General features: G+C 48.3%; 1 protein-coding gene across 9 annotated transcripts in view; it reads right to left on the bottom strand.

Annotated features, from left to right (window-relative positions):
• The window catches only part of MCF2L2 (MCF.2 cell line derived transforming sequence-like 2), a 356849-nt gene that overhangs the window by 52159 nt on the left and 281729 nt on the right, over positions 1 to 22961 (bottom strand). For all 9 annotated transcript variants that reach the window (XM_060242617.1, XM_060242622.1, XM_060242618.1 and 6 more), the window contains exons 21-25: positions 22222 to 22347; positions 19780 to 20001; positions 8126 to 8218; positions 6309 to 6387; positions 820 to 892 (exon numbers count right to left, since the gene is read on the bottom strand). In XM_060242617.1, the coding sequence (XP_060098600.1) occupies positions 820 to 892; positions 6309 to 6387; positions 8126 to 8218; positions 19780 to 20001; positions 22222 to 22347 (593 nt within the window). The remainder of the gene's footprint in view (positions 1 to 819; positions 893 to 6308; positions 6388 to 8125; positions 8219 to 19779; positions 20002 to 22221; positions 22348 to 22961) is intronic.

Here is a 22961-nt window from a genome sequence, read left to right on the forward strand (position 1 = left end):
ACTGGTCAGCGGGTGGGCAGGGAGGCATGAGAGGGGAGCCCGGTAGCCATATAGCCTTGGTAACTCCATCTTTGTTACAGACTGGTGCTTGACCTTTCGTTGCCTTGTGTTTTGTGAGGGGGCTGCCGTCAGGCTACTCCCAAGAGAATATTCTTCTCTCTCATGCTTGCTAGCAGCTCTTACCTAGGAAGCCTGATTCATTTTCTCTCCCCAAGAAATGCCTGGCAAATGGACTGGTTCATCCTAGTATTTGGGATAGCTTCAGGGCTTTTTATGTAGCTCCTCCTGGAGCTTACAGTAGGCCCCTGTACTAAGAGCCCTGTAAGCTCTTGGAGGATTGGCTACAACAGGGGGTGCAAAGGAGCTCCTGCTACAAAAAGAAAAGCCCTGGATAGCTTAATGACTTTTTGACTTGTAGGCCAGCAATGAGAATATGAGATGCTTAGTTTTAGCTATGTATCTTATCTGGAAGTCTGGCTAAGTTTCGTTCTGTGCGTGTGTTCGAGACCCAGTGGATGGGAACTTAGCCTGCTATTTCTTTAAACTTGATCACTGCTTATTAAAACCCCCTTGTAAGCAAACCTGGATCATTTCCTTGGGATTTCTACCAACCTGGAGCTGCTGGCCAGAGCCTCAAGCAGTGGTACGCAGAGGAGGGAGCCCCCAAAATCTGGATTCCGATTAGCCCCCGGCTGTGAGGCAAAATCAGGTGCCCAGCGATCCCACCCTGCGTCCTGTTTCCTGCCTCCGATCTGCTCAGCAGCACTCACGTGATTTCCTCAATGAGAGCACAGTAGGAACCATTGTGGTAGCAGTTACCTGGAGGAGTTGGATGAATTCATCGGTGCGTGATACACACTCTCGGTGATTCTTTGGTGCAGCTGGCTTGCCTCTGTGGAAGGAAATGGGAAAAGGGAAGCACTTGGGTCATTTCCTCTGCCTCTGTGCACCCTCACGGGGATGCTATCAATGCTTCTGCTCTGGTCCTGGGAACTAATAAGGGGCTGTCTTTGCACAAAAGGGAACGAGCGTGTATCATTTCCTCTGGGGAGAAAAACAGGCACTGTACATAGCTAGCAATACTCTGGAGAATAAATTGTCCAAAGCATGCTGGTTGCACAACTTTGTCATCAGTTCCCTTCCTGAGATCTTTCTTAAATCTTCTTTGGCATGATCCCTTTTGAAAGATCATAACCAAAGTGGCTTTGCCTGCATTTTACAGCTTTTATTGCTTTACGGCTGCCATTCCCTCCCAGGCCACCAGAGGGCTTTGATGTGTTTTTTTCCACTATTGGTAGTTGGCTGTATGCCCTGACCTGGACACCCCAGGCTGGTCGGATCTCAGAAACTAAGCAGGGTCGGCCATGGCTAGTATTTGGATGGGAGGCCATCAAGGAAGTCTAGGGTTGCTGTGCAGAGGCGGACAATGGCACACCACCTCTGAGCGTACCTTGCTTTGCAAACCCCACCCGTGGTTGCCACGATGGTGAAATAACGGCTATGTTGATACAGCTATAGAGCAGCAGCTGCCATTTTTTTTAAGCTGGCAAAAAGAAAAAGAAAAAAAGCTCTTCAGTGGTATCGGTGAGGAATAGCAGCCACAAGAGGATAATTGATGAAAATGCAGTGGAATATCCTCTGTGCATGCTCCATTGCCACTGCCAAAACATCTGCATCTTCAGTGGCGGTGACTGCACCAGTGAAGAAGAGCCACGGCTGTGTGGAAGCAGCTGATGGAATTCACGGCCACCAGATGTGGTGAAAGCCACTGGCATAGATGGATTTTTTTTTTAAAGTAAAGGTGTGTAAGCACCAGTGGTTTTTGACTCTGGGGTGATGTTGCTTCCACAACGTTTTCATGGCAGACTTTTTGTTACGGGGTGGTTTGCCATTGCCTTCCCCAGTCATTTACACTTTATCCCCAGCAAGCTGGGTACTCATTTTATCAACCTTGGAACGATGGAAGGCTTCAGCCGGCTACCTGAAAACCCAGCTTCTGCCAGGATCGAACTCAGTTTGTGAGAGCAGAGCTTGGACTGCAGTACTGCAGCTTACCACTCTGCACCACGGGGTTCTTATAGACAGATTAGATACATTCAAAGACAACAAACCCATCCATAGCCATTTGCCATGACAGAAAGATGGAACCTTTGTGGTTAGAGAACACCACATGCCGTGGAAGACAGCAGGGAAAAGCCAGTGCCTTTTATGCCCTCTGTGTAAGCTTCCCTAAAGCATCCCGCCAGCTGCTGCTGGAAACAGAAAGCTTGAAGATCGGACTGATTTATATCAGTTTGCAAAAGAAAGATGACTCCCCTCTACAAAATTTGTGGCAGGGTAAGGGCTTTTGTGAGTCACTGCTCACTTCTTTATATTAGGAGCAAGCCAGTCCTGAACCTCTTCTCTAACCAAATGCAAAAGCCTTCTGGGTTTTACTGGCAAAATGTTCCCAACAATATTTATATTAGGAGCAAGCCATTTCAGAGGCTCTTCTCTAACCAGATGCAAAAGCCTTCTGGATTTTGATGGCAAAATGCTCCCTATTCATGTATTAATTTAGGAGCAAGCCAGTCCTCAACCTCTTCTCTAACCAGATGCAAAAGCCTTCTGGATTTTGCTGGCTAAAGGCTCTCTGCATTATATTTATAGTAGGAGCAAGCCATTCCTGATTGATGGCAAAATGCTCTCAATGACACTTAAGTATTTCGTTTAGGAGTAAACCAATCCTGAACTTTTTCCTCTAACCAAATGCAAAAGCCTTCTGAATTATGCTGGCATGCTCTTTACTCAGGGGTAACAAACATGCAGCTTGGGGGACGAGTCAGGCCCCTGGAGGGCTCCTATCAGGCCCCTGAGCAACTAGCTGTCGTCTGCTTCCTTCTCCCTCTCTCTTGATTCTTTCTGCAACACAGCTTGCTTTGCCAGGCTTGCTCAATCGCACAAGAGCTACAGAGCAAAGCCTCTATCTTCTATACTAGCTATGGCTCCTCCCTTGGGGAGGAGGGGGAGAGGGAGAGCTAGCTTTGCCAGGTTTTCTCAGTTGTGCAGCAAAGCTACTGAGCCAAGCCTCTCTTCCTTCTATTGACTGAGGCTCCTCCCCCCTCCTAGTTCCCTGGGGAAGGAAGCAAAGAGACAGAGCTTCCTTTGCCCAGTTCCCTAGATTGCACAGGGTACAAAGAAAGCACCATTAAGACCAGCAAGTGCTGATGTTTTAAGCATGTTTTATTTTAAGGGTTTTTTTTTAAAAAAATATTTAATTGTGTTTATATGTGTCCTTTATAAAGTTTATATCTCTGCTACCTGGCATTACATTTTATGACGCACATGGCCCGACCCGACAAGGTCTCATTTATGTCAGATCTGAGCCACATAACAAATGAGTTTGACCCCACCGGTCTTTATAATGTGTACAAAAAACTATATGACTCTTTTAACAAGTTTTACTAAATGTTGTTAGCCAGTATTTCACAGGGCTTGTTTGTTCGCTTGTTTTTGTATTGCCTGCAATATGAACTGTGATCCCAGGTTGTTTTATTTTATTATTTATTTATTTATTTTATTTATATTAAGATTTATACCCCGCCCTTCTCACCTAAGTGTCTCAGGGCGGCTTACAACATAATAATTCAAACACTTCAGTTTAAAACATTTAAAATACAGTTAAACCATAAATTAATAAAAACAAGATAGAATAAAACCGGCGGTCTATAGCTACATTTTGTTCCATCCAAGATATTTTTCATAGTCAGTTAATGTCATAGGCTTGCCGGAAGAGGGCTGTCTTACAGGCCCTGCGGAATTGCCCTAGATCCCGCAGGGCCCGCACCTCTTCCGGCAGCTAGTTCCACCAATAAGGTGCCGTTATTGAGAAGGCCCGATCCCTGGTGGATTTTAGACGGGCCTCCTTTGGCCCGGGGACTACCAACAGGTTTTGTGAACCTGAGCGTAGTACTCTCTGGGGAACGTGTGGGGAGAGACGGTCCCTAAGGTAGGCAGGTCCTAGGCCATATAGGGCTTTAAAGGTAATGACCAACACCTTGTACCGGACTCGGAATATTACTGGCAGCCAGTGCAGACCCTGGAGCCCCGGCCGAATGTGCTCCCGTCTTGGCTTTGCATCAAGCCAGGTTTGGAATGTAGTCACCAGGGCCTTTTTCGAGCAGGAACTCACAGGAATGCAGTTCCGGCTGGCTAGTCGTCAGGGGTGTGTGGTCTAATATGCAAATGAGTTCCTGCTGGGACTTTTCTACAAAAAAAAAAGCCCTGGTAGTCACCATGTTGAAACAATATCGTTATTCATTGGTGACAGCTATAAAACAGTCCTCTGGCTAGAAGCAGACCGTTCAAGCTAACAGCTTTAAAAAGAGGAAACCCTTTGAATTAAAAGCCCCAGTGAAAAGAGATATTGTGTCCTGCCCCCTAAAGGACAGTAAAGGTAATGAACTTCGAGGATAGGGCAGCCAACTCCAGGTTAGGAAATCCTTTTTATTGCAGTGCATTGTCCTTAAAGGATTTTGTGTATGGACCTTAATGTTATGAATCTGTATTACAGTTGAATGACATTGACACTGAAGGCATATGGTACGATTTCACAGTGCTTTTCTCTGTTTGGCTCCTAAGTACAGCAGGCAGCCAAAACCATCAAGAATGATTGCAGGTCTGCATGAGAAAAGCTGCTATCAGCCTGGGGCAAAGGTGAGAATGGGAGTTTCTGTCCTCCCTCCCTCCCACCTGCAGGCCTCAAGGCACCTGTGCATTTGCATATGCAGATAGAACATTCACTTTCTCCACGCAGGGCTGGTTGTGCCTGTTTGCGGTGCCCTCGGCTTTGCTTTCAACACCCTGACATGTTAACTGCAGGTGGGAAGTGTGAAAGCTGCGTTCAGTGCCAGAGCTAAAGCTGGAGATTTGGACAGTGGGTGACGGTTTGTGGGGGAAGCAGCGCTGTCAATGGGCGGGTTCTGCGTGCTCTTCCCTTGCTGGGGATAGGTAGGAGGAGGAAATGCTCAGGTTTATTGCAGGGGTCTCCAACTTTCTTGAGCCTGTGGGCGCTTATGGAATGCTGAGAACAGGTGGTCAGCACCACGTCTTGACCTGGATGGCCCCGACGAGACTAATCTTGCCAGATCTCGGAAGCTAAGCAGGATCAGTTCTGGTTAGTACTCGGATGGGGGCCATCAGGAAAGCCCAGGTTGCTACCCAGAGTCAGGCAATGGCAAACCGCCTCTGAATTACTCTGGCCTTGAACACCCTGCAGGGTCACTATATGGCAGCTGCAACTTGATGGCACTTTCCACTTCCACAGGGATGGAATTCTAGCAGGAGTTCCTTTGCATATTAGGCCACACCCCCGTGATGTAGCCAATCCTGCTAAAAAGAGCCTTGTAAGTTCTTGGAGGATTGGCTACAACAGGGGGTGCGGCCTAATATGCAAAGGAGCTCCTGCGAGAATTCCACCCCTGCACTGCCACCATATTGGGCAGTTCACTTTCAAGGCAAGTCACTCCCACTACTTAGAAAGTAAGAGGTGGGAGGCTGGATCAGGCCAGTGCTCCATCGAGTCCAGCATCCCGTTTCACAGCTGTGGCCAACCAGTTGCCCTGGAGGACCAGCAGGCAGGATATAGAGGCCAAGGCCTTGATTCCAGAGGTTTACTGCCTCTGAACCTGGAGGTTTTCTTATGTCGTAACTCATCCTTATCATGCCTCGTAACCATTAGTGGACCAGGAATCTGTCTAATCTCCTTTTAAGACCACTCTCTGCATTGGAAAGGTTTGACTGGTCCAATCATATCCAACAGGAAGTCATAGCAAAAATCAATAATAATGTTTTTTGCTGTCCAGTTGGAGCCAACTTATGGCAACCCCATGGTGTTTTCAAGGCAAGAGACGTCCAGAGGTGGCTTGCCGTGGCTCACCTCTGCATACCACTCCTGGACATCCTTGGTGATCTCCCATCAAAGTTACATCCAGAGCCAGCCCTGCTTACCTTTGGAAATCTGAAACAATGAGACTAGGGCACTGCAAAATAACCCACCCACAAACACAGCTACGAGTCAATGAGTCAATCCATTTATTCAGCCAATGACCAGTACAGTCAAAAGCAAGAACGATTCAATAAAATGCTTAAGAATAGAATTGGTCTAAAAATAACATGCAGAGGCACAACAGGCAGACTCCCTCAGGCCATAACGGTGTCATTTGTGTAGTTCTCACAACACAGCAACAGTGCTCTCCTGCCCTTGAGCACACCTTCAGAGGACTGTGGCTTACAAAATACACAGCACTTAATACTGCTCAGGATCCTACCTCTGCAAGCTTCCAGTTGTCCTGTCAGGACTCTCCTAATTTCAGAGACCCAGGTGTTTTTCAGCTCCACGGAAGCAGCCTGTAAAATTAGAATACATGCAAATTGCAGATCAGTCAGAGAGCCAGTTTAACCAGTCCCCTCTTGAATCTGTCTATGCTAGCAGCTTTCACTGCTTTCGGCAACAGTGAATTCTACCTGTGAATTACTCTTTAGGCGAAGAAGTGCTTCCTTTTATCTGTTCTAAACCTGTTCTAAATCTGTTAATCAATGTCATTGAGCGCCCACATGGCTTTTTTTTTGTAGCAGAAACTCCTTTGTATTTCAGGCCACACACCCCTGATGTAGCCAATTCTCCAAGAACTTACAGGGCTCTTCTTACAGGGCCTACTGTAAGCTGCAGGAGGATTGGCTACATCAGGGGTGTGTGGCCTAAAATGCAAAGGAGTTCCTGCTACAAAAAAAGCCCTGAGTGCCCATGAGTTCTTGCATTGAAAAAAGGGAGAAAAGTACTTCTTTCTCTCCTCGCTCTATCCCAGCCTTAGGCTTGGGTTGCCAACCTCCAGGTAATTTCCTGGAATGACAAGAGATCTCCAAACTCCAGAGATCAGTTCCACAGTGGGGGGGGGGGGGGGGGGGGGCTGGACTGTACAGCATTATACCCCACTGAGGCCCTTCCCATCCCCAAACTCCATCCTCTGTAGGCTCCACCCTCAAAACTCCAGGCTTGTGTGGTTTCTTAATTGCTGGTGTGTTTTGTAGATAAAGAGCAATGGGACTTACAAATCACCGGCTACCCCACAATCCCCTTGCCACAGTCCCTCTAGCACTGCCATTTTCTCCAGGGGAACTGCTTACTGCAGCCTGGAGATAGGTTGTAATCCTGGGAGAGTTCCAACCTCTACATATGAAACGGCCTTATCTTGAATCAGCTCCTTGGGTCCATCAATGTCAGTATTGTCTATTCAGACTGGCAATGGCTCTCCCAAGGTCTCAGGCAGAGGTCTTTCACATCACCTCCTGCCAGATCTTGTAACTGGAAATACCGGGGATTGAACCTACAACCTTTTGCGTGCTAATCAGGTGCTCTACCACTGAGCCACAGCCCCTCCTTACCTGGAAGTTGACAATCCTAGAACTCAATCAGGATTCTCACTAGGGTGACTTTGGGCCAGTTGTTTCTCAGTCTACTATACTATCTGACAAAGTGGGCTCCAATTTCATAGAATCATAGAGTTGGAAGGGGCCTCCAGGGTCATCTAGTCCAACCCCCTGCACAATGCAGGAAACTCACAAATACCTCCCCTTAAGTTCGCAGGATCTTCATTGCTGTCAGGTGGTCATCTAGCCTGTTTAAAAACCTCCAAGGAAGGAGAGCCCACCACCTCCCGAGGAAGCCTGTTCCACTGAGGAACTGCTCTAATGGTCAGGAAGTTCTTCCTAATGTTGAGCTGGAAACTCTTTTGATTAATTTCAATTTACGGAACCTTAGGCTAGAATAATGTCTCATTCATTTTTAAAGTGCCGAAACCCTTTCTACCTTGCAGGACTGTTGTGAGGCAAGAATAAAGGAGAAGAGACACATGAGCACTGCCCTCGGTGTCTTGGATTATGGGCAGGATAAAAAAAGTGATAGGCAGATTTCGACTGAGAATGTCCCAACTCATGCAGTTGTATCTCAGGAAATCTCAAAAGGTCAGGGGAGCAAGATACCTTTCATTGCCCCAGTATTCCCCCCACCGCGACACTAGTGGAACTTATAAAATTAAAAATGACATCAGAATGAAGGAAGCTGAAAACAGAAGAGAAAGTATAGCACCTGAATAATATAGACTTCTTCTCTGCCATTGTACCAGATCTCGAATTTCTTGTTATCCCCTTTGACGTTTTCAGTAATGCCAACGGTGCTCATCTGTTTAAAGGAAGCAAAAAAAAGAAACGAGACTTTTTACCCTCACAGTGTAACCCATTGTTTCGAAGCAGCGTAACGAAGCGCATGAAGTCACCAAAACATAGTGATTAATTTCTTAAATAGGAAGTGCCAAGTTTTCGGCTGGCATGGTAGACGTGTCCTGCTGCCCGTGGGAACCAAATGCCCTAATCCCAGTTTATAAATTAACCAATTGGTTGCCTGCCTGCAAATGCCGCACCTGCTCATAGCTTCGGAAGCTGTGACGCCACGGAACGTTAACAAACAGTACTGTTTCCGTTAAATACGCAAAAGTAATAGGAAAAAAATTACGTCTAAGTCCAGGAGGAGGTTGTGTACCATTGGCAGGAAAATAAGGAAAGTAATAGGCAGGAAGGTGAGAGAGAGAAAAAGAAATGGAAAGTGGGCAAAGAAGTTACAAAATCTAAGGGATGGGAATATAAGAGTCCCATCCGCACATTGCTCGGTATCAGAGTTCCTAGGCTACAGCTGCTGTACACATGGATGTCTTCATGCCTTGTAAGCGACAGCTACAGAAACACAAAGCCCATGATGCAGTGTGACGCTGAACAATATCCGCATCCGCAGTGGCATTCTGGGACCGCATAATGTTAGAAACAGTATGAACAGCAGGACAGCAGTGGAGTCTAGGAATCCGCATGGAAATTCCACCAGGGATTCTCTGCCTTTAAGAAACGAAGCTTCCTAAGTAGAAACCTAATTTCCGCAACATGCTCACTCGTTCTCTGAATTACGGGTGTCATGTCGCGTGTTAAAAGTCCAAAAATATTTTTTGAACTTAAAATTGTACATGATGTGTGTTAGATATAAATCTCCAGATGGGACCTGGAGATCTTCCAGAATCACAGCTGTTCTCCAGATGACCTAGATCAGTCCCCCTGGAGAAGATGGCTGCCTTGGAGGGTGGACTCTATGGCATTATGCCCTACTGAGGTTCTTCCTGTCCTCAAACCCCACCCTCTCCCTGGCCCCCACCCGTGGGGCTCACGTGCTTGAGCCCCCAGACCCCACAAAGCCTGAAGACAGAAATATGGGAGGATCACGCATTTGATCAGCCTAAGCCACCCATGTTGTGTCTGAAAGGCTAAAAGGGCATCTTACACTCGTATTCTTGCTTCCTTTTGCTGACACATGTATTCTTGATAAATTGCTGGCTGTGTCAAATCTTGGGGGCTTTGAAGACATGACTTCGTGGACATATGACTTCCTGTCAGGGCTTTTGTCTGTTCGATGCTGTAAGCTGTTTTTTATTTCTGGCGCTACTGAAGCAGCAATAAATAAACCCTTGCTCAAAGGGGCAAGGCAGACACATTCTCTCCTGAACACATGTCGAGAGTCTTCATTCATACATCCATCCCTGAAATCTCCAGGAATTTCCTGGCCCAGAGTTGGCAACCCTAAGAAGGGAGGTTTCTCACTTCCCCAGTTCAGTGGTGGTGGCTGCAATCCTCTAAGCAACTCACCAAGATAACCACAGGTGATGCTATAGGCCAGGGGCGGCCAAACTGTGGCTCGGGAGCCACATGTGGCTCTGTCACACATATTGTGTGACTCTTGAAGCCTCCGCTGCCCCGTCGGCCAGCTTGGAGAAGCAATTTGTCTCTTTAAATCACTTCTCCAAGCCAAGTTAGCCAGCAGCTTGGAGATTGCATTTAAAGTTAAAGTTGCTTTCTTTCCACCTCTCCCTCCCTCCTCCCCATCTGTTTTCCTTCCTTCCTGCTCTCAAACATCTGATGTTCATGTCTTGCGGCTTTCAAACATGTGATGTTTATTCTATATGGCTCTTATGCTAAGCAAGTTTGGCCACCCCTGCTATAGGCTCTCCCTTGTCACCAGGCAAATGTTTCCTTGGATTAAAATGGGCAGGGATGTGTTTGAGCAGGGCCTGGAGAAACAGACAGCACACAAACAAACACACATTGAATTTTTTTAAAATGTGCTTTTAACGGGACCTCAAAAATACCCACAGTCTCTCCTGCCTTCTCGCCCTGAGAAGCCCTGAACATTCCCATGAAAATTTCAGAGCGCAGCTTATCTCACGCCTCGGGGTCTCAGCTGAACAAGTCAGACCGCTTTATAAATCTGGAAATCTTCCTGACGTGGCTGAGAAACAGTTTAAAAATCAAACACTCCCATATTGCTAGAGGAGTTTACCCAAGGAAGGATGGCAAAAGGCCACAAACACCAGAGGGGTGGAGGTGAGGCTCCAGTGCTCATTCCCTGAGATACATTTTCTCTGGCATCAACCGCACTTCCCCACTCCACTCCCTAACCAGGAAACACAACCCAAAAGGACCCTTAAAAATAAGGTTTGCCAGTGGTTGGCTGGGAAGTTCTTGGAGATTCTGAGGGTTAGGCCAGGGGAAGGTAGCGTTTGGGGAGGGGAGGTACCTCAGCAAGGTCTAATGTACGGTTGCCAATCCCCAGGTGGTGGCAGGGGATCCCCTGGTTTGGAGGCCCTCTTCCTACTTCAGGGTCATCAGAAAAAGGGGAGGGGGGAGGGAAATGTCTGCTGGGCACTCCATTATTCCCTATGGAGATCGATTACCACAGGGTATAATGGAGCATTGATCCACAGTTATCTGAGGCTTGTGGGGGCTGTTTTTTTCAATAGATGCACCAAATTTTCAGCGTAGTGTCCAATGCCTCTCCTCAAAACATCCTCCAAGTTTCAAAAGGATTGGATCAGGGGGTAAAATTCTATGAGCCCCCAAATATGGTGCCCCTATCCTTCATTGTTTCCAGCGGAAGGAAGGCATTTAAAAGGTGTGCGGTCCCTTTCAATGTGATGGCCAGAACTTCCTTTGGAGTTCAATGATGCTTGTCACTCCCTTGCTCCTGGCTCCATTCCCAAAGTCCCCAGGTATTTCTTGAATTGGACTTGACAAAACCAGTTTAATGCCATAGAGACTACTCTCCAAAGCAGCCATTTTGCTCCAGGAGAACTGATCTTTGTTGCCTGGAGATCAGCTGGAATCCCAGGAGATCTCCAGTTACCACCTAGAGGTTGGTAACTCTGGGAGGGGCCTCAGAAGGGTATAATGCCATAGACTCCACCCTCTGAAGCCGCCATTTTCTCCAGGGGAACTGCTCTCTGCAACTTGGAGATCAGGTGTAATTCTGGAGGTTTGCGACCCTATTAAAATCGAATTATGTGGCTGAAAAACTGGGTCCATTTTTTTTTTTTAAATGCAAGCTATGAAATCGACTGTGAATAAAACTGCCCAAGTCCAGTTGAGGAGGTGATCTGAGCAGCTTTAAGATCTGGGGTAGCCAGGAGGTGGCTGGAGCTCTCCTGGGCTTTCAGGTCCCCATTCCTTAGTTGGGGGATCTCCCAATTTGGGGGGTTTCTGCCTGCTGCTGGTCAGCTAACCCCACCCCCGAACAGCAACATCACCCATTCAGAACTTTTATTCCACCTGCAAGCTACTGATCATTTAACTTTATTGCCAGAGGTTGTAGATATTGGATTTATATCTCGCCCTATACTCTGAATCTCAGAGTCTCAGAGCGGTCACAAACTCCTTTACCTTCCCTGCCCCCCACAACAGACATCCTATGAAGTGGGTGGAGCTGAGAGAGCTCTGTCAGAAGCTGCCCTTTCAAAGACAACTCCTGTTAGAGTGATGGCTGAACCAAGGCCATTCCAGCAGGTGCAAGTGAAGGAGTGGGGAATCAAACCCGGTTCTCCCAGATAAAAGTCCGCGCACTTAACCACTACACCAAACTGGCTCTCTGTACTATACATCATGTGCATTATGTTCCTATCTACTGTCCCAGTGCTAATGAGTAATGGGTGGTGGAAATGGGAAGGCGGGTATGAAGGAGATACTGTAAGGAAATACTGTAAATGTTTTAAGCATGTTTGCATTTTGAGAAAAAAATAATATTGGGTTTACCTGTGTTCTTTATAAAGTTTGTATGCCTTGCACGTAGCATTACATTTTACAACACATTTTATGGCCTGGCCTGGCAAAGTGACATTTCATGGAATCATAGAGTTGGAAGAACGTAATAGAAGCCATGTTGGATCAGGCCAATGGCCCATCCAATCCAACACTCTGTCTCACAGTGGCTAAAAATCCAGGTGCCATCAGGAGGTCCACCAGTGGGGCCAGGACACTTGAAGCCCTCCCACTGAAGAGTATTAGGAAGACCTTCCTGACAGAGTGGTTCCTCAGTGGAACAGGCTTCCTCAGGACGTGGTGGGCTCGCCTTCCTTGGAGGTTTTTAAACAGAGGCTAGATGGCCATCTGACAGTAATGCTGATCCTGTGAATATAGGGGGAGGTATTTGTGAGTTTCCTGCATTGTGCAGGGGGTTGGACTACATGACCCTGTGGGTACCTTCCAACTCTATGATTCTATGTTTCTCCTACCCCCAAGCACCAAGAATAAAGAGCATCACTTGCCTCAGACAAAGAGTTCCATCTATACCTTGTGGCTAATAGCCACTGATGGACCTCTGCTCCATATGTTTATCCAATCCCCTCTTGAAGCAGTCTATGCATGTAGCTGCCACCACTTCCTGTGGCAGTGAATTCCATGTGTTAATCACTTTTATAAGAACATAAGAGAAGGGACCTCCAGGGTCATGAACATATGAATATATAAAGCTGCCTTATACTGAATCAGACCCTGGGTCCATCAAAATCAGTATTGTCTACTCAGACTGGCAGCGGCTCTCCAAGGTCTCAAACTGAGGTTTTTCACACCTACTTGTTTGGAACTTTTTTAGTTGGAGATGCCAAGGATTGAACCTGGGACCTTCTGCTTACCAAGCAGATGCTCTACCACTGAGCCACCATCCCTCCCACCATCCCCCATCCCACCCTCCACCATCTAGTCCAACCCCCTGCATAATGCAGCAAATTCATATGTTCCCCAGTGACCCCTGCTCTATGCCCAGAGGATGGCAAAACATCTCCAGAATCCCTGGCCAAATTGGCCTGCAGAAAACTGCTCATGCGTTTCAGCCCCTAAGAATTTTGATCAATGTTACACTGTGATTTATACCTTTAAGAAAGAGATATCCAACACACAGCTCCATGGAGTTACCTAGAATAGGTTTCTTCAAGCAGTCAGTTTTCAAGATTTTTTTTGTAGAGAGCATTTGCCACCATAACTCAGAAGGCTTTTGCATCTGGTTAGAGAAGAGGTACAGGACTGGCTTTCTCCCAAAGTATACACTTAAGTGGCATTGAGAGCATTTTGCCATCGATCAGGAATGGCTTGCTCCTAATAAAAATTGCAGAGAGCTTTTAGCCAGCAAAATCCAGTAGCCTTGTGCACCTGGTAAGAGAAGAGGCTCAGGACTGGCTTGCTCCTAAATTAATATATTACTTGAGAGCATTTTGCTATCAAAAGGACCAGCTTTCTCCTAACATAAATATTGTAGAGAACATTTTGCCAGCAAAATCTAGAAGGCTTTTGCATCTGGTTAGAAAAGAAATTCAAAACTTGCTAAAGCTCGTAATATAAATATAAACACTTAAGTGTTACTGAGGGGTAAGTTCTTAATAACAATTAACAATATTTTTAAAAATAATTCATTTAAAATTTTAGAATTATCCACTTTCATCCGGCTTTGTGTTGAATCTTGTTGTCATTACCATGGTTTATTCCAGGATGACAGATTCTGAAGAAAATAAAGATGTTGCAGAGAGCAATAACACTATGTCGTAACAAGAGGCTGATAACCCTGAAGGAAATAGGAATACTCCTGAGTAAGGTGTTTTTTTTAATTAAATGAGCCTATATCAACGTCCTCATTGGATGGACCTTTCTTGTAATATTATAATGTTGTATTTCTTTATAACGTGTACAAAAGATTATACGACTCTTAAAAAGTTTTAACTAAACATTGTTAGCTAGTATATCACAGAGGGTTTTTTTTTATTATTATTGCCTGTAATTCACGGAATCAGCATTGCTGTCAGATCTGGCTTTCTTAACAAATCAGTTGGACACCTCTGCCCTAGACTATCCTGGCTTCAAACTTCCCTAAAACAGATCTGACAAGAGCAGGCGGGACCCAACCACTGTGCTGCATCTGGGATAGAGATCCTTCCAATCAAGAATCTTCTTGTTATGTCTTGAACATAAGCTGTGGTACCGCATGGCGATCTCTACAGAGGCGACCCGTGGGTCCCCGGATGTAGCTCGCCAGACGCCCCGACCATCAAGATCTGAGGCGGGAAGTTTGACTGACCAGGATTGGACTGGTCAGACGAGGGGGCAGTTCCGGGTAATGTATATAAGCGGGACCCAGCCCGTGTGTTCTCCCTTTTTGTAATGTGCTACTGAATAAACCATGTTGCCGTCAACCCGTCTCGGTTCTCAGTACATTACAGTGGTGACGAGGATGGGATCCTAGCCAGCCCACTCCAGAGGGGCTTCGCGGATCCGGTCAGAGACGAAGAAGGCAAACCGTTGGGAGACCGACACGGCCGCCGCCGCAGCCACCATGGCTAACCAGAGCGGAACCACGGGCCGTCTCGAAGAGTTCAACCCTGCAACTCCAGAGGTGGGAGACGTACACAGAGCGGGTCGAGTGCTACCTTCGAGCAAACAGGATAACGGAGGATAGCCTAAAGAGAGACGTCCTCCTGAGCATCTGTGGAGAGGCCACGTTTGAGATCGCCAAGGGTCTCTCGGCCCCCGCGAGGATCACAGAGAAGACGTACGAGGAGATAGTCAGACTCCTCACCGGGCACTTCTTGCCCCAACCCTCACTCATAGCCCGCCGGTTCCTCTTCCACAAGAGGGACCAAGAGGCGGGAGAGACGGCAGCGGACTACCTGGCTGCTCTCCGCCAAATCACGGGCAACTGTAGCTTCGATAAGCTAGAGGAGACCCTGAGGGACCGCTTCGCCTGGGGCCTGAGGGATGAAAGACTGCAACAAAAGCTCTTCGCGAGGGAAGAGCTCACCCTCCAGAGCGCCTTCAACGAGGCCGTTTCATTCGAGCGGACCACGAAAACCTTCCCCAACACAAGGGCCGAAGCCGTCCATCAGGAAGAGATGGGCCCAAGCCAACCAGACGAAGAGGAGGCACACCAGCTACACTGCCAAACAAGGGTGGGCCTACGAGCGACCCAGCGACCCCAAGCAACTGAGAGACCAGCCGCCACCAAGTGCGCCAGCTGCGGAGACCAACACGAGCAACGGGACTGCCCCTACAGCAACATGGTCTGTAGAAGCTGCGGCAAGATGGGTCACATTGTGAGGGCTTGCCGGGCCAAAGCCACCCGCCGCCGCCAGTCTACCAACCTGGAATCGACAGGGGACTACTCGACTGCCTCGACCAGCGTGCAGGTAATGAACTTGCCCAACGATACCCCCCAAAAGGTCAAAGTCTCGGTCAGGATCGAGGGCAAACCCTGCCTGATGGAACTGGACTTGGGTTCCTCCATCTCCATAATATCAGAGGAATCCTTGAGGAAGCTGTGCCCACGTGGCCAGCACAGGCTGCGACCGGCATGCTTTGTGCTACAGGACTTTCAAAAAAACCCCGTTCAGATCCTGGGATGGGCAACGGTGGGGGTGGAGTATAACGGGTTTAGGGATAAGCTCGACATACTAGTGGTTAAACGGCAGCTCACCACCTTGTTGGGCCTGGCCTGGTTCCGGCCGCTGGGAATAAAGATCGTGGGGGTGCAGCAGCTGGGGACGCGGGGATTTGAAAACGTGTGCAGGGAGTTCCCTAAGGTGTTTGATGGGGCCTTGGGGTGCTACAAGGGGCCTCCCATATCCCTAACCCTCGATCCCCACGTGCGACCCTTAAGGCTGAAGGCCAGGCAGGTTCCGTTCGCTCTGAAGCCTAAAATTGAAGCAAAGCTAGACCGCCTCATAGCCCAGGGAGTGCTGGAACCCATTTCCTATGCCACACGGGAAACCCCGATAGTTACCCCGGTGAAGCCGAACAGGGATGTGCGCATATGCGCCGATTATAAGTGCACCATTAACAAGGCACTACGGGATAACCCCTACCCCGTTCCAGTAATCAGCCACGTTCTGGCAGTATTAGCGGGCTCCGAAATCTTTGGGAAACTGGACTTGGCCCAGGCGTACCAGCAGCTGCCCGTGGACGCCGCGACAGCAGAAGCACAGACCATGGTAACCCACAAGGGGGCGTTTAAAGTGCGACGGTTGCAGTTTGGGGTGAGCGTGGCCCCGGGGGTGTTTCAGAGCCCGATGGATTCTCTCTTCAAAGGGATCCCCGGGGTGCAACCGTTTTTCGACGACGTTTTTATCGCTGCACCGGATGCGGAGGAATTTAGCAACCGGCTGCGAGAAGTACTCCGCGTTTCCAAGAGGCCGGTCTGAAAGTCAAGCGAGAAAAGTGTTCCCTCGGGGTGCCGAGGGTAGAGTTCTTGGGGTTTGCGGTAGACGCGGCAGGGATCCACCCGACACCGGACAAAACCAAGGCCATAGTGGAAGCCCCCACCCCCACGGGCAAGGCGGAGCTACAAAGTTTCTTGGGGTTATTAAATTTTTACCATTCGTTCCTGCCCCACAAAGCCGCCAAGCAGAACCCCTCCACAGACTCCTAGACAAAAATGCCGCATGGGTCTGGGGAAAGAAGCAGGACGCCGCTTTCCAAGCGGTCAAAGGGCTGCTCGTATCTAACAATGTGCTCCACCATTTCGATGAAAGCCTACCAGTGATCTTAGCATGCGACGCGTCACCGTACGGGGTGGGCGCCGTCCTGGGTCACCAACTCCCGGAAGGGAGGGAGGTTCCGGTAGCCTACTACTCGAGGACCCTGACCCCAGCGGAGCGAAACTATGCCCAAATAGATAAAGAGGCCCTAGCGATCGTGGCAGGAGTGCATAAGTTTAACGACTACCTATACGGGAGACGTTTTACCATAGCCACGGACCACAAACCGCTCCTGGGCCTCCTTGCCCCGGACCGCCAAACGCCACAGATTCTATCACAGTGCGTTTTGCGGTGGAATCAGTTCCTCAACTCCTACACATATGCCCTGGTCCACCGGCCGGGCAAGGCGATGGGACACGCAAACGCTCTCAGTCGCCTACCGCTGCCCTCCATAGACCCCGACCCGGCCCCAGCCCACCATGTGATGCTCATCGAAACGCTACCGGAGAGACCCCTACACGCAGCAGAGGTAGCGAAACCTCAACGGTGGTGGCGATCCAGGCGCTACTCAGGGTCCTGAGCACGCATGGGATTCCAGACACCATCGTCTCTGATAATGGAACAGCCTTTACCTCCCGGGAATTCCGGGAGTTCTTGCAGAGATATCTAATATAGCACATATGGTCCACCCCCTTCCATCTGGCCACCCATGGCCAAGCAGAGCGGATGGTGCGCACCACTAAAGAAGCCCACTCCTCCACTTGCAGCTGCTGGAATGGCCTTGGTCGGCCATAGCTCTGGCAGAGGTTGTCCTTGAAAGGGCAGCTGCTGTGAGAGCCCTCTCCAGCCCCACCCACCTCCAATATCTTCATCTACCTCACAGGGTGTCTGTTGTGGGGGAGGAAGGTAAAGGAGATTGTGAGCCGCTCTGAGACTCTTCGGAGTGGAGGGCGGGATATAAATCCAATATCATCATCATCTAAGTAGACAATACTGACTTTGATGGACCGGGGGGGGGGCAGGTCTGATTCAGGATAAGGCAGCTTCATAGATGTTCATGTGTAAACCACCTTTGTTCGCTCTCTGCCTTGAAAACCCAAAGAGGAGTCATTATAAGTTGGCTGTGACAGGGATGGAATTATGGCAGGAGCTCATTTGCATATTAGGCTACACCTCTCTGATGTAGCCAATCCTCCAAGAGTTTACAAAAAAGAGCCTTGTAAGCTCTTGCAGGATTGGCTACATCAGGGGTGTGTGGCCTAATATGCAAAGAAGCTCCTGCTAGAATTCCACCCCTGGGCTGTGACCTGATGACTCCTCCCACCACTAGTAAAAGGTACTACATTGATTCCGTTTTCTGCAGTCAGGAGAAAATTCACTTTTGTGTTGACTTGAGGGTCTTCTACAGACGATGAAATGACGCCAGAAAGCAGACTTTATTTACATCTAGATTCTAAGCTCCAACACAAGTCAGGGAGGAGAATTTGAACCCATCGCTGCTATTCTTCTCCCGAGCTAACTGTACTTGCTGTAGGGGCTGTGCCTATGAAAACATTCCATTCGAGAGTGGTTGGGGGTGAGTGCTGGGTTCAGCAGGCAGCCTGGTAGCTATAGTGGGGCCTGGGAGGGGCCAGGCCCATCCTTTCAACTCCCCCTTCCAACTATATGGCCCCTCCATTGGAGGGCCCCAATCTCACTGCCACTCTGAGCAAGCGGTAGCATCGCTGCTGGTCTTTTCGCCTTTTCTCTCCCCTTCCCTAAAACATCTTGCAGAGCAAAGCGGGGGGGGGGGGTGTGTGGAGTCAAGAGGTCTCTGTCTCTCTGAGAGATGGACACATAAGAAAGGGGTGGGGGGAGCAGAGCTGCTGTGGCTGCCCAGGCATGAAGGGGGTTAGCTTGTGGAACTCAAGGCAGTTTACAGTACCAAGAGCCCCGGGCTGCCAAACCAGATGCCCCCCACAAACAACAAATCTTGCTGTGGGCCCCACCAAACATGAAATCCTGGCTACAGCCCTGGCAACAGGCGTTCGATCTTCCCAGAGAAGATCTTCCCAGAGACCGAAAGTCAAAGTAATTTCCTCATCAGCTGCTTGATACAACATCTAGATCAGGGGTGAGGAACAATAGCTCTCCAGATGTTTTTTGCCTACAACTCCCATCAGCCCCAGCCAACATGGCCAATGGCTGGGGCTGATGGGAGTTGTAGGCAAAAAAAACATCTAGAGAGCCACTGTTCTCCACCCCTGATCTAGATAATCTTCCAAATGAATCCTCCCTTAGCTGTATCGCAGCCGAGAAAATGTGAATGTGGGACAGACCTTCTCTCTCTTCTGCCACAATGGGTCCCCATTGAGGGCAAAGTAGGGTATGAATAAGAGAACATAAGAAAAGCCATTGTTGGATCAGGCCAACGGCCCATCCGGTCCAACACTCTGTGTCACAGAGTGGCCAAAAAACCCAGGCACCATCAGGAGCTCCATCAGAAGCCCTCCCACTGGGCCCCCAGCCCCGCAAGCTCCAAGAATGCAGAGCATCACTGCCCCAGTTCCAACAATACCCTGTGGCTAATAGCCACTGATGGACCTCTGCTGTAAATAAGTCTGTAAATAAGTATGTATGATGTATGTAAATAAATGAGATCCTTTACCTTGTGGGGAGGGGCCATGACTCAGTGGTAGAGCCTTTGCTTGGCATGCAGAAAGTCCCAGGTTCAATCTCCGGCATCTCTAGATGAAAGGACCAGGCAGTACGTGATGCGAAAGACCTCTGCCTGAGACCCTGGAGAGCCACTGCCAGTCTGAGTAGACAATACAGACCTTGATGGACCAAGGGCCTGATTCAGTAGAAGGCAGCTTCCTGTGTTGAACTGGGGACCTTCTGCCTGCAAAGCCAAGAAAACTTCCCATAACCGACTCCTTACCTTTAAAGAATTTTTAAAGCTGTATGAGGGAGACTTCTCATGCCCGTCCGTATTTTCCTCTCGTTTCTTGCAGAAGAGCAGGATTTTTGCGTAGAGGAAGAGGTGCCTCTGCATCGGCTTGAACCTGGCCAAATCTTTCACCTTGTTGTGGCCCTTTTTGTGGTCCGTCCAAACGTTGAAAGAGCCCTGCAGAAGCAACTTCCCGAGCTCGTGGACATCACCCTAGAGACCGGGAGAGGAGAGAAAAGTGGAAAGAAGTAAGGTTCTGGCCCTCACCGCCTCAAATTACAGTTCCATTTCACATCCCTGATCTTGAGTGTAGTGAAGAAGAAGAAGAATTGCAGATTTATACCCCGCCCATCTCTGAATCAGAGACTCAGAGCGGCTTACAATCTTCTTTATCTTCCTCCCCCATAACAAACACTCTGTGAGGTAGGTGGGGCTGAGAGAGCTTTCACAGCAGCTGCCCTTTCAAGGGCAACTCCTACAAGAGCCATGACTGACCCAAGACCATTCCAGCAGGTGCAAATGGAGGAGTGGGAAATCAAACCTGGTTCTCCCAAATAAGAGTCCACACACTTAACCACTACACTACACCAAACTGAAGACTCCTGTCTTGGAGAACCGGGTTTGATTCCCCACTCCTCCACTTGCAGCTGCTGGAATGGCCTTGGGTCAGTCATAGCTCTCACATAGCTGTCCTTGAAGAGCTCTCTCAACCCCACCTACCTCATAGGGTGTCTGTTGTGGGGGAGGAAAGTAAAGGAGATTGTAAGCCACTCTGAGACTCTGAGGTCGTTTTCGCACTCACCTTAATCAGCAGCGACGACCCTCTTCACCGCGCAGGATCTGCGCGGATTTCGCACTAATTGCCGCGGGGCACCCGGAAGAGCCGGAAAGTCCCGGCGCTTTTGCGGCACAAACGCAAACTGCTTTTTGGCGATTTCCGTTTGCGCTGCAAAAGCGCCGGGACTTTCCGGCTCTTCCGGGTGCTCCGCGGCAATTAGTGCGAAATCCACGCAGATCCTGCGCGGTGAAGAGGGTCGTCGCTGCTGATTAAGGTGAGTGCGAAAACGACCTGAGATTCAGAGTGAAGGATGGGATATAAATCCAATATCTTCTTCTTTCCCCAGTGTTTATCTTTGGGAGTATTTGCTAAGCCCTTTTCCATCTGTCTTAAGAGTTGTACCTTTGGTCACAGTTATTTCCTAGTTGCTTCATTAGTCATCATGGAATGTTCAGCTAAACTGAGATTCTGGCACTGTCCAAGAGCCTGAAGCAGTTGGACTATCGCCCACAAACACAGAATTTCTATTATGTAATTCAGATGTATAATAAATTGGGTCAGTGGTTCACAAGACAGGATTAAGAAATGACAAGGAAATAGTTTTTTTTTTAACAATATCAATGCCCTTCTTGCCTGAAAAGGGAAACCAATCATAAAAATAGATTAAAAACTGATTATTGGACACTGTGTGAGTAGCTTAAAAGCAAGGTGACAATGTCTATGACCTTCCTTCACCACCCCCGGTGGCATAGCTGATGTGATGTCGTAAAACAGGGGTGGCCAACAGTAGCTCTCCAGAAGTTTTTTGCCTACAACTCCCATCAGCCCCAGCCATCAGCCATGCTGATGGGAGTTGTAGGCAAAAAACATCTGGAGAGCTACCATTAGGCACCCCGTCATAGAATCTTTGCAAACATTCCAGCTACTGATAGTGGATGAACAAGTCATGGAATGCTGAAAGAATTACTTCAGCTGGGCGGAGAGGAAAGTATCATGGGGTGAGGTGGCATGTGGAGCTTCTAAGATTAACTGCCAGAGTACAAGAATGCAAAAGAGAGAGGATGTTCTGACAGAAAAGTTGGGCATCATGGATTAAATTGATGCTTGCTTTTGACCTAAAATAAAGATTTTCAATATGCTACAATGAACCGTGCCATTTTCCTCAAGCCCAGGGGGATGTCTGTGTACCTCACAAACCAGACTGATTTGCCCCTGAGAGATATGGAGGACATGCTATTCACTCTGTTTGCCTTGGTGTGAAAGGGGGAAGGGGAAGCAATTCTGAGGGGGGGGGGGAAGGGATTTTTTAAAAATTCATGAACCCCAGCCACCTCCTCCTGCATTCCTCTCCCATCTCATCATGCGAACCTTATTTCTCAGCCTCGTTACATTCAGAGGAGCCTCTTAATTAAGAGAATTAAGAAGGTGTGTTCTAGGCTGGATCTTCGGTTCGCATTGAGAAACACCCGAGCTTCACTGCCTTCCTACATGAACTGAGAGAGCAGGACTCTTAAGTGTGCTTGGTGAAGGGTGGCACTATTGAACAAACTTTCTGGGCACCCCCCCCCCACATTGCTGATGAGCTTGTAATTGAGGAATCCCTAATAAGATTTGACGAGAACACTGGTCTTTATGAGACTTGCTTAAATGCATACCTCATAGCCAGTAATTGCTATCTGATGCATCGAGTCGTTAGCTGATTTGATAATATCAAGCACAGTGGCGAGTGCTTCTTCCAGTTCTGCCGTGCCTTCCGAATTCTTGCTGCACTTCAACATTTCCTGTTCGTGAATTGATACAAAAAAGACAAGCAATGCGTGAGAAGACTTCTCAGACGTTTTTCCATCCTGAAAACCTCCTTCGCCATTTGTCTGTGGCAAAAGAAACCCTCCTCTGGGTTCGTACAGGCAGGCAACAGTTGACTAAGTGGTAATTAATGTATTTGCTTAATTTATACCCTCCCTTTCTCCCCAAAGTGGCTTGCATCATTATACTCTCTTCCATTTTATCCTCTCAAAAACCTGAGGGGGTAGGTTAACTTACCACAGTGAACATATAATGTAAGTTGGTCCTTATCTTGCCAAGTGTGTGTGGGGAAAACTCACCACAGTTCTGTACCTCATCCAGAACCCATGAAAGAGGGTTAGATTCTCCTCATTGCTTGATAAGACAATACAGGCAACTAGTTTATCAGGCAGTTTATATGTAAACCATGGTGAATATAAATACCACTTGATGAACTTCATCGTTTCTTTTAAGAGTGTGTGTGTGTGTTTCCCAGGAACAGTACTAGCAACAGTACTAAGTAAATTTTCACCCACTGGCCTTCAGCCAATTAGTCCTGATCTTCAACTAAATGGCATTGTGTCCTAAAATGAACTGCACCAAAGGCACC

The sequence above is a fragment of the Heteronotia binoei genome, chromosome 6, assembly GCF_032191835.1.
Source record: "Heteronotia binoei isolate CCM8104 ecotype False Entrance Well chromosome 6, APGP_CSIRO_Hbin_v1, whole genome shotgun sequence".
Lineage (NCBI taxonomy): Eukaryota > Metazoa > Chordata > Lepidosauria > Squamata > Gekkonidae > Heteronotia > Heteronotia binoei.